The 11,638-nt window shown below is 39.0% G+C and overlaps 1 protein-coding gene across 1 annotated transcript; it reads right to left on the minus strand.

Annotated features, from left to right (window-relative positions):
• Window positions 1-4,833: 4,833 nt before the first annotated feature.
• Window positions 4,834-11,638, minus strand: lpxn (leupaxin). The gene is made up of 9 exons (XM_032525689.1): window positions 11,507-11,638; window positions 9,716-9,801; window positions 9,495-9,562; window positions 8,935-9,031; window positions 8,333-8,590; window positions 8,005-8,178; window positions 7,468-7,549; window positions 7,212-7,360; window positions 4,834-5,267 (listed from the first exon to the last, which is right to left on the minus strand). Exons 1-9 carry the CDS (start codon window positions 11,517-11,519, stop codon window positions 5,001-5,003), a joined length of 1,194 nt encoding a protein of 397 aa, XP_032381580.1. The 5' UTR covers window positions 11,520-11,638; the 3' UTR covers window positions 4,834-5,000.

Genomic DNA, 11,638 nt, shown 5'->3' on the forward strand with positions numbered 1-11,638 from the left:
CGTGCTCTCTTTCTCTCTTTTTTCTGTGTTCAGCATGGAGGTCCAACTGAGAGACTTGGCAAGAGATGTAAGGGAGATGAGACAAAGACATGCAGCGGAGGAATAGGAGATGAAGTGTTTTGAAGTTTTCTTGAGAACCCCTATAGCGTCTCCCTCGGGAGCTGACTCCATTTAACACATAAAAATGGATACTTGAAGTTCACTTGGTTGAGGATCAGCGAGCACAAAGAGAAGACAGTGAGGCATGCACAGATATGCTTTGTGTCAACCAAACCCAAGAAGGCCATAGTTTTCTTGGCTTTGCACGTGTGTGTGTGTGTGTGTGTGTCTGGCAAGGAGCACACAGTATTCGCCAAGGACAACAAGAAGTTCCTCTTGGACAGAGAAGCTAGTCATGAATCAGGTGTGATACCTGCGTCTAGCATCAGCAGAAAGCCAAAACAAACACGCCCAAAAGTGGAGCTGTGCTGCAGTTTAACTTCTCTCTGCGTGGAAGTAATTACTGAGGTGTTGAAGTTGTCACTTTTCCTTTGCTGTTAAAAAAACACAAATTTTAACGCCTACACAGACACACTTTATATCACTAAAGACTTAGCTCCATAAACAGGTTATGTAGGCTTACCAGCACACCTTTGTTGAGCACTGAAATTTGCATGTTGTTTGGCCAATGACGATGGAAACACCAACTCTTTCCACTTCTGACGACACATCTTCACATGATGTTTTGATTTTCTGGTTGTTCCCGAATCGAGGTAACCTTCTTGTCTCGCATCTGCAGCTGTGTTCAGCGTCATGATGAGAGGTAATGACCTTTTTTTTCAAATGTAATGAAGTGACTTAAACATTTCGAATGAGTCATTTCCACTTATTTTCCAGTCTAGCACTAACAGCTGTTTAATGCAGACATGATATTGAACTCAACATGTTTTTCAAGACGTGCATTATTCTCAAAGTATTACAACACAAACAAAGAGGACTACCGGAAGTGGCAGGTGCTTATGCCGGGTTCACATCTTATTGCTAGATCGTAATTACTTCTAAATAATAATGAAAAACAAAATCAAATATTAACACTGTAGTCAATTCAGCTCATTTTAAAGGAGCTGTGCATCATCTCCCATATGTAACTCAGCCAAAACAGCTAATTCAGGCTACTAAAATTATGTGACTACAAGGCCAGCAGTGAGAGTACCATCTTTGTAAAATGCATGAACAACTTTTCTTGTGTTGTTGACAATGCATGAATGGCATTACTCATCTGGTTGCCATCTTTGTTTGTGGAACTGTAATGTGTCTTGTGAAAATGATTAGAATCACTTGTTTCTTGTACACTGGGAATATCTTTGGCCTGGCAGCAAAAAGTAGTCTTCGAAGATAATGGGCATCTCTTCAAAAACTCAGGTATGTTTTTGTTAAATGACTGATAGGGTTTTCCAAGTGCACATGGCTAAAACGTGATGAGTACATATTTTTTTATGTTTTGTGACACATTCACCTAAATATTGTTGTTCCAAATCAGCCATGGGTTTCCCTTTAGAGCACCGTGTTCAGAGTAATATATCTGCATTCACTTTTGTTCCTAATAGATGAAGTGACCTGTTAAGTTAATCAGCACATACATTGACATGCCTAGTAATGATGTTACAGTAATCTGATCCATCCATGTTTTACTGCACCTACTGGAGCTTTGTCAGGACTGATTTGCAACTGGAATTGTCTCCAGCTGGCGTTTCCATAGATGCGTATCTACAAGAAAATGTACTGATTGATGAGTGGGTCTTTACCTCAGACCTATCTGACAGTTATGGGTTCAAATCTGATGTGAACTGCTGGGTTTACAGGGTAGGGCAGCGCCAGCTGGGCGTGACCCACGGTGGAGTTGAATAGGTCTGGACAGGCAGCTCCACCGTCCCCATCAGGGGTGGCCAAGGGGACACGGCCATTTTACAGGAGAGGAGGTAAGTGTTGGGTTTCGGTGTCATGCAGGGGTAACTCTTGCAACTACACTTTTCAACAACTGACCTCCTCGCCCGGCCTCCCTCATCACCAGTATCCATTATGTCCCAATATATGCCTCTCTACCTTTCCCTCCCTCATTGAGCTCTAGCTGCCATCTCATGGCTCCCAGACCGTCCATACTCTGTTTCACTGCTGTAAATGTCACCTGAGTTACACTCTTTCTGCTTTCCACAGACGGCCCTTTATTTGCCACCCTTTTAAACAGACCCCCGCTCACATTTCATGTTTTCTCATTTTTACTACGTGCCAGAGAACCCCTTTCCTCCCTCTTCACTCAGCCATACGATAACACTCATAATTTTTCTGTGAATGCCAGAACTTCTTTCCCTGCATCCTATCAAGAGTTTGCAAAGTGTTGGTGTTGTCTGTATTTGAGTAAATACACTCGACAGCGAGGGTGAGTGTTCAATGTGTTTAGGAGGTTTACTGCTAATCTAAATTTAGGATAACCGCTAGTTTACAGCTTTTTAGGGTTGGAAAGCAAGTTTTAAACAAGTCTTGAAACTTAAACAGTGTTGGTACATCGGCTCAAAAAAGCATGCAGTTGTGACAGTGAATGGTGCAGAAAGAAAATAGTTAATGCTCGCATGAACTTAATCGCCCCTTAAGTTGTGACAATGTGAAATTTTACAAACGTGTCACATGCAACTTGATGTTGTTCTACGTATGGTTCATGCTGGAAAGTTTACCTCCTCAAAATGCTAATCTCTCAGGCGTGTTTCAACATATTCAACATTTAACAGGGTGTCTTTGAGTTCAGTGGAATCTGGGAACAAGACCTAGATCATTAAACACTTACGATCTTGGATTTTGACTGAACACGATACATTCACACTTCTTCCATGATGCAAGGTCCGTATTCTGTGGAGGCTAAGAGAGGCCTGGTCTGACAGTGATGACAGCATGATTAATGCCCGCCTCCGTTCCCACTCGCACACTAAGTGGTTTGAAGAAAAGTTGAAGAAAACCGCCTGGAGGGCCGACAAAAAGTAGCCAGTGTTCATCTGCAGATAAGACACTGTTTGATGACATACCGTTTGACATTGGCAAGAAATCAGTATTCTCAGGAGGTTTGGCTAACTTCATTTTTTCAAAGATTACTTCGGTGATGTTCAGTGCCTTACAAAACTGCTTTACACTATAGACCAATAAAGCAGTTTAATTTACGTTTCTGATGTACCCTTTATCCCTCAATCAGCTTAATTTACTTGTTACTTTTCCATCACATTATTTATTGAATTCCTCAGCTTCCATTTTTTTCTATACTTTATTAAAATCAGTTGCTGAGGTTTTAAACTATTTGTAAGAGACAGTTAGTGCCCTTACTATAAATAGGAACCAATCTTTAGTTCCTCAGGTGCAAACCGGAAGCACATAAATAGTTTTTTACTACACAGAGACACACACACACACACCCGGACACATGCACAACAACACCACATAAGCGTACTGTACATAAAAAGCAGTATTTTGTCTGGACTATTATCTTATAGCTCATAATAAATAGAACCAATGGTGTTGATTGCAAATATGACTTGGACTTTCATTGATTAAAAAAGGTAAAAAGTGCGTCAATTACTCTACCCATGGAAAGGCACCTCAGGGGCTTAAAGGGCTTAGCCTCTGTACTATTGAAGTAGTTAATAAAGATTGTTGCATTGTCCTTGATGGTGTGTTTGAGGACATGCAAACATTTAAAAGCTGGCAACTAACAAGGTATCTTGCTGTAAAATCACACATGAGAAGAAGCTAAAAGGAAACATTTACTTTATGAAGATGTTTATGTTCCTCTGCTTAGATTTACTACAAGAGATGGTGAAATAATTTCCACTTCCACTGCGGGGCGGGGCTGATAACTCATTGAATTCACAAGCTTTTTGCAATTAGTGCATTTTGAAAACTGCCGGTTGTATTAGTGCAGTATCTCTTTATGCTGTGTTTCTGCAGAACTGATAACAAAATTTCATCTTAAAATAGATCAAACATGTACTACTAAATCCGAACTGTGCTGCAAATATCTAATCTTGACATTCCATCCAAACTATTAGTTATCAGAGTGAAAAAATAAATTGGCCGGGGCAGCCAAAGTGCATCACCAAAAATCAATGTCCTCTAAAACACTTTGTGGCTGATTCATCTCTCAACAGTCACAGTGAGTTGCTGAAGAGATGCAGTGATGTGAAGGAGCGCCTTCTGAAACTACCTTTGTTCATCTCACCACCTTCATCAATCTTTCATAGGCATCTACAAAGGAGTCTGTGTGGAGAATGAAGAGGGCGTTTGATTCTAAAGCATGCCAGGGCCCAGATGGTAAGTCGGAGTAAGAGGAAACTCAGGTTAACACCGATTATGTGCCAGTCACTGCCAATACAAGCTATCATACCACATAGACAAGCCCCTTGACAAACTGCTCCATACTGCCAGAGAGTATCTCCACACTGCCAAGTCTTCTGGCAAACTGAGGATAGCTTAATGGAAACCACTGATTAAAACTGCACTTCTGTGTTTTTCTTACACCATTTATACATTTTATGTGATCATGATGTATGAAATTCCATAGAATTTTGCCCTAGTATCAGCAACAGGCCTTTTAGAAGCATGCAAAGTTCACATGTGTAAAACGTTTCTTCAATGTTTTTATCATGGGAAATAGATATTTTCCTTGTGTTTTACAACTGTGTCATTGTATTACAATTTGAGCATTCCCCCCTTGATATTAACATAATCTTTTAATCCTTTACATCACATTTTCATGTTACACACTCCTTCTTTGTAATAAATGAATATGTTGGATACCTCAGTTGGGCAATAAAGGACTAAAAAGTGAAACTTTAATTGCACATCTGTACCAAATACCCTCTTGTAATACATATCTTGTTATATATAATAGTAAAATGGCCTCATTTAACTTATCACTCATACTAAATGGAAATCATAATTTCAACAATGATGCATTGTTTGTACTTTATGTACTATATGTCTCACACAAAGAGTTTGTTAAAGCAAGCCGAGCAGTATGGCTTCTCTTTCTGCTCCTTGAAGATGCCTTGGCTAAGCTGCCGCAGACAGAAGGCACACACAAAGTGCTCGGGGTGAAACTTGCGATCGAGAGCAGAGATGCAGCGGCCCGTGATGGGTTCACCGCAGCCACCGCACAGAGTGCCCTGCCGGGAGTGGAAGTGCTGTGAGCAGAGGGGGCGACCATTCAACTCCATGAAACAGCCATCAGTGAAGGGCTTCAGACAGTCCTGGATAAAAGAACAGAAGGGAAACACAGGGGAAGTGGAAAGGTGGAAGGGAAGATAAAGAGAGACAGAAAAAGATTAAAGATGGTAACATAGAGGAAGAAGGATAATTGTGTAAAATCGGAATAAGAGTGTTTGCTTTTAAAGGACCATGATTGAGCCCCATGTATACTAACAGTATGCATTATCCAAAGCATGCCATACCTTTAGTAGTTCATGGAAATTTAACTTTTAGGATAGGTAATCAATGAACATTGTTTATCTAAGTTAGATTATTACAATATGAAAATTAAGATGCAAGGAAGGACCGTTTCTAAGTTCCCTTTATAATGTGTTCAAAGACATGCTGACATCAGCTATTTGAAAGCCGGCTGCAGAAAAAGCCATCACAAGTGATCTTGCTGCTAAATCAGACATGTAATATGAGCATAAAGAGGACCATGAATGTCATAAATATGATAATGTGAATTTTATTTATTATGTACACTACCGGTCAAAAGTTTGGGGTCACTTAGAAATTTCCATTGCACTCTATTATAGACAGAATACCAGCTGAGATCAGTTGCATTGTTTTTTTAACCAGGGCAGCAGTTTTCAGATTACGTTATGTGCTTACATAATTGCAAATAGGTTTGTCAGTGTTTTTCTAGTTAGTTTTTTAAAATGAACTCAGATTAGTAAACATAATGTGCCTTTGGATGATTGAATGAATGGTTGGTGATAATGGGTAATGTAGATATTGCATTAAAGATCAGCCCCCCCACTCAGATCAGCTGGTATTCTGTCTATAATGGAGTGGTATGGAAATTTTTAAGTGACCCCAAACTTTGGACCGGTAGTGTATCCACATTACCCATTATCACCAACCATTCATTCAATCATCCAAAGGCACATTATGTTTACTAATCTGATATCATTTTAAAAAACTAACTAGAAAAACACTGACAAACCTAGTTGCAATTATATCAGCACATAATGTAATATGAAAACTGCTGCCCTGGTTAAAAAAACAATGCAACTGATCTCAGCTGGTATTCTGTCTATAATGGAGTGCAATGGAAATTTCTAAGGACCCCAAACTTTTGACCGGTAGTGTATGTGTATGTTTTTTATTGTGATTTGGATCCCCCTGGATCTGAAATAAAGTTTATATATACAGTTTATTTACACAGTATATACACAGTATATATACAGTATATAAAAACCACCAGCATGCACAACACCAGGGCCTTGGCACAGGAACACCTGAATGAAACAATGTATTCATGACTTTAGTAACACCTTGGCTTACCAATTTAAAATGTCCACTGTATGAAAGGTCATTGTTGAAGACAACTGTTTCTTAAAAGGTTACGTCTCTGTAGTAACTGTATATACACACACACACACACACACACACACACACACACACACACGGCAGTAACAACTGGTTTAGGTAGCCATAGTTGGATGTATTCTATTTTTTATGTCATGTTGTTAATCTAAATTGTATTCATGTAATATTGAGCGGTAGGTTTTAAGAGCAATTTATTTTATGTATTTCATGTTCAGGTTTATGAACAATGTATTTCCAGTCAAGGGCCATAAAATGTGAAAAGTTGCTACCCTAATGCCAGAGCATCTCTACTGAGAGCATTTTATGTTTAACGATTGCTCAAACAGCTAAGTAAAGCAGAAGTAAAGCTGCACATTGAACCGTTTGTGACCAGATGCTGCACATAGAAGTAGGTTTGAAGAGAGTGTAAAAGATATCCGCACATTGGAATATGGTTTCCTTGATTTATTTGCATCATTTCAACCGCAACATAGTCATCAGACATAAGGTTTTCATCAACCTTGTGGTTAAATTGTTGCAAATAAAGCAAATGTGTGGTTATCTTTCTCATTTGTTCCCAGACTTGTATGTGAGCCAAAGCCGTGTGTGTGGTCTGAGGTTAGAAGGCTCACTGCGCAGACGAAGCACTCTGGATGCCAGGTGCCATTGGCTGCAGTCAGGTAGTTCTCCCTCACGGACTCCCCACAGCCTGAGCACTTGGGAGCAAATAGAAGGTAGAAGTCCTTGCTACAATATGGCTTCCCATCCTTTTCTAGGAACCCTGGGACAGGTATGAAGTACATCAGATTAAATGCATTAAGTGATTACCAACTGTTTGCTGAAGTTGTGGTTTTCCAGTAAAAAGAAATGTATGCACAAGCCTCTCACCGTCAGGTCCAAAAAGGCCTCCGCAGTGTGTACAGAAGAAGTGTTCGGGGTGCCAGGTCTGGTCCAAAGCTGTCAGGATGTTCTGGAAAACCAGCCAGATGTAAACATTTACACCATGCTTTTATGTCCTTTAAGGATTTGTAAGGTTTGTCTCATCAGATGTGAGAAAGTACCAAAATGTGGATTGTGAACTACATGAAGTGAATCGTTGGAGAAGTTGCATTTGTTTTTGATTAATGACTTTGGTCTGCAGCATAAGACTAGACTGCAGAATCCCAATATGACTTTGTGTTTTATTTATTAAGATGACATGTGGGATACAGCTACAAAAATGAACTATCTGCTACTGTATGTCATCATCCAAGCTTCAAAAGATTATTGTTTTAATGAATGGATGTAATATATCACAGAACGTATTAGAATCAGTAAACAAAGGAAAGTGTGGCATTTCAGTGTATGACATTTCCTTTTGTTTTGAAAAATGATCTATTTTTACGTCATCAACAAGAAAGAAGAGTTTTATTTTCACTTCCTCACCTGCACAATGGGCCCCTTGCAGTAGGCACAACGAGGAGAGAAGAGCTGCTGGTAGTCTTTGTCACAGTACGGCTGGCCCTCTCTCTCAAAGAAGCCTGTGGTGCTCAGCTCCGACTTACACGCCACACACACAAAGTGCTCAGGGTGCCACACTTGACCCAGCGCCGTGATCATCTACAGAAGAAAAATAAGTGCAACTTATTTTAATTTTATACTGCTTTATCACATATGCAACGCTGACTCTGCATCTTCTCTTGTCATGCAGATTTCCAAATGTACAATACAACAATTTATAAACTTGCCCATTTATTTATGTGACTTACTGTACCTTTCCCACGATGCTTTTGTTGCAGGAAGCACAGTGGCCCTTGGTCGTGGTGCGTACGCCGATCTTCTCCAATTCGGAGCTCAGCCCTCCGAGCAGGTCATCTATAGTATCAGTTTTCCTGCTCGTGGTTGAGGCGTTTGCATCTGAACCCGCTCTGCTGCTGTTGCTCTCCTCTTTCTCCTGTTGCCCACCTTTTATTTTCTTTTTCACAGACTGTTTTTGTGTGAGAGGTGGAGGGGTCGTTGAAGACACTGGATCCTAAATGATGATACAAATAAGCAAAGATATCTTTTGTTTTCAGCTATGTATTGGATAAATGTAATATTTTGAAGTACCTGCTTAGAAATGCTCCTATACTGAAATTCTACTACTTGAGGCTATGCATCGTTGACATTAGTACAATGCTGCCCTCTGTTGTTAAACCTTGTTAATTTCACTGATGTTTGGATAATTCATCACTGCCCATCCACTCTTTACTCTTACCACATTGATCACTTGTTTATGTGGACTAGAAAGAAAAACTTTGCTGTGAATTATTCTTTAACAAGCCAAAATACAATTTCAATCATTCTGAAACGAGCTCTTCCAGATGTTGCACTGACCTCTTGTCCCAAACCCAACATATCCTGCAAGATAATGTCCAGCTCCTTAGTGGGTGAGTCGGGGGTCAGGGAAGCTGCCACAGGAGCTGGCAGATCACTGAAACACAGAGAGGAGCAAATGAGAAAGCATATTATAACACTACATACTCAATGACTGTACACATTCCTATTGAGGGAAAACTGTCTCTGAGCACAATCTGAGGGTAATATTATACAATCATGTAATGTAGAGTTATGAACTCTGGAACACAAAGACAGTACTAATAATACATATCCACACAGAAACCATACTGAAATTGATGGAAACTGATGATGTCATTTGCAATATTTCTTTGGTGAGATCTAAGAAAAAGGTCTGGGAGAAAATATTTCTGGCATAAAAATGTAGACAGTTACTCAGTCAGTAAGATAGTTTTGCACATTAAGATGCTTTATTATTGGAAGAACTTATAAGTATAAAATACATTGCACTGTACAGTATATTTAATGCAATGACTTTTGTAATTTACTGTTTCCTCAGTTTACACAATAATAATGTAAATTGGGTCAACAAGAGCTACCTGTACACATGTGGGCAGACTGGGCCTTTTCCTTTTTTGGTAAGTCCAGAATAAACTGCACCTGGCACCTGTGGTCACACAACCAAAATATATGTGTACAGAGATTACAGTTAATCGTTCATATGAAGTCCCTAAATGCAAATCTTAACTTTTCAACTGGTTGGTTGAGAAGACATTTGGGGTTTGATGATTATTGACTATTTTTGTGGCTTTGTCTTCACCTCTCCAGCAGCTGGATCATTGCTCCTGTTCTTATTGACACTCTCGGAACCCCCTGGATTCAAGGCCAGCTCTTCCAACAGCAAATCTGTGGCAGGATACAGGCCATAAATATTCTAACCACACATACCACATAAACAAGCACATATGCAGGCATACATACAGTGGCTAGTATAAGTTTACACACCCATAGAATCTTTTTGGAAATTGATCTTAATGCCTTAATTCAAAGAATTTTGGAAAATCCAACCTTTTAAGGACACCAATTAGTTGTGAATGAATAATGTATTGTAAATAAATAAAGGTTTTTCCTTAAAATTCAGGGGGCATAAGTATACACACCCCTATGTTAAATTCCCATAGAGGCAGGCACATTTTTATTTTTAAAGGCCAGTTATTTCATGGATCAGGATTCGATGCCTCCTGATAAAGTTCCCTTGGCATTACATAGACATATACATAGAGATAGGCATGGGGAACTTTCTATAAGGTCACCTCTCAATGCAAATCAAACCATCTATGAAGCTAACTGAAATAAAACCATGCCTATGGTGAAAAGTATGTGATGATATGGGGTTAGTTTAATTCCAAAGGCCAAGGGAACTTTATCAGGATGCATCATATCCTGGATCCATGAAATAACTGGCCTTTAAAAATAAAAATGTTCCTGCCTCTATGGGAATTTAACATAGGGGTGTGTATACTTATGCCCCTTGTATTTTAGGGAAGAACATTTATTAATTTACAATACATTTTTCATTCACAAAGATAATTGGTGTCCTTAAAAGGTTGGATTTTCCTAAATGTTTTGAATTAAGGCATTGAGATCAATACCCAAAAGATGTGTTTTATTCCTCTTTTAGCATGGGTGTGTACACATGTTCAAGCTACTGTATGTGTTTAGTTTTCAGACAACACTACCACTAAAACGTATTGATTATGCTTTCTGACTGTTACTTTGTTCGGTGTGAAATATTTCCTGTGAAGTGAGACAGAGTTCATGCACCTCGATGTACAAATAAAAGTGTTGGCGGATTAGTTTGAGGTTGCTTTATACAAGTCAGCTTCCTCAGGAAGTGATGGTTGCATGTTGCAGAAGTGAAACTTGTATTTATGTTGCAAGAGTCTGTTGGCAATTATTACTTCACATTTAAATCTCCTTCGCTCAGTGTAAACCCACATGTCTAAGAAAATGGAAAGATATGTGTATGAAGACTTTGTGGGGATGTGGACAACACGGCTGTTAATAAGAAAAGTTCATGTTCAGCTTGTACTATTGTCTTTTACAGCTGATCAGTCTCTGTCTTGCCATGTCTTCACATCTCAGAAAAATCTGAACCCTTTATAAAATAAAATAAAATTGTTGTCTTTTGTGCATTCATCGGTTGTATGATCGGTGATCTCTTTTCTTTGATTTGATTTTTATTTACATTATTTTACCATGATACTCTTATTTTACAGTGTCCTATCTAAAAAACAGCAGCACAGTTTATAAACAATAAACAGCACGATTTAAATTACACAAAACCAAGACACAGAAATAACATGATTTAAATAATTAGCTACACGCTTCACTCCCCTTTAAACAGTTTACTTGTATACTGAACTTAGTGTGAGTCGCAGTACTTACACCACTGTCATTTTACGATCGTTTCTTCTTTTCACTTATATTTTCTACATCAATTGTAGATCATAGCACTTTTCACTGAAGGTTTTCAAATAGCAATAATCATTTCATATCTAATAATCTGTCCACTGATTAATTTGAGGATAAAACGTGACAATTGTCTTACCGAGCTCGTCCATGTTGTCTTCTGCTCTCACTTGAGAATGAATGAGTGGGTTTTTACCAAGGTAACCAGTCCAATCTAGTTTAAAACATCACTTCCTCTGACAAATATTTGTTTTCGTTGCTACTGAAGCAA

Source organism: Etheostoma spectabile, chromosome 9 (assembly GCF_008692095.1).
Source record: "Etheostoma spectabile isolate EspeVRDwgs_2016 chromosome 9, UIUC_Espe_1.0, whole genome shotgun sequence".
Lineage (NCBI taxonomy): Eukaryota > Metazoa > Chordata > Actinopteri > Perciformes > Percidae > Etheostoma > Etheostoma spectabile.

Bases quoted from the DNA above. Each gene is read 5' to 3' on its own strand.
- lpxn (XM_032525689.1), bottom strand. The intron at 8,591-8,934 runs GTCAGTGCAACA...ATCATCATTTAG, and splicing joins TGTTGGGTTTGGGACAAGAG to GATCCAGTGTCTTCAACGAC. The intron at 7,361-7,467 runs GTGAGAGGCTTG...TACCTGTCCCAG, and splicing joins AGGCCTTTTTGGACCTGACG to GGTTCCTAGAAAAGGATGGG.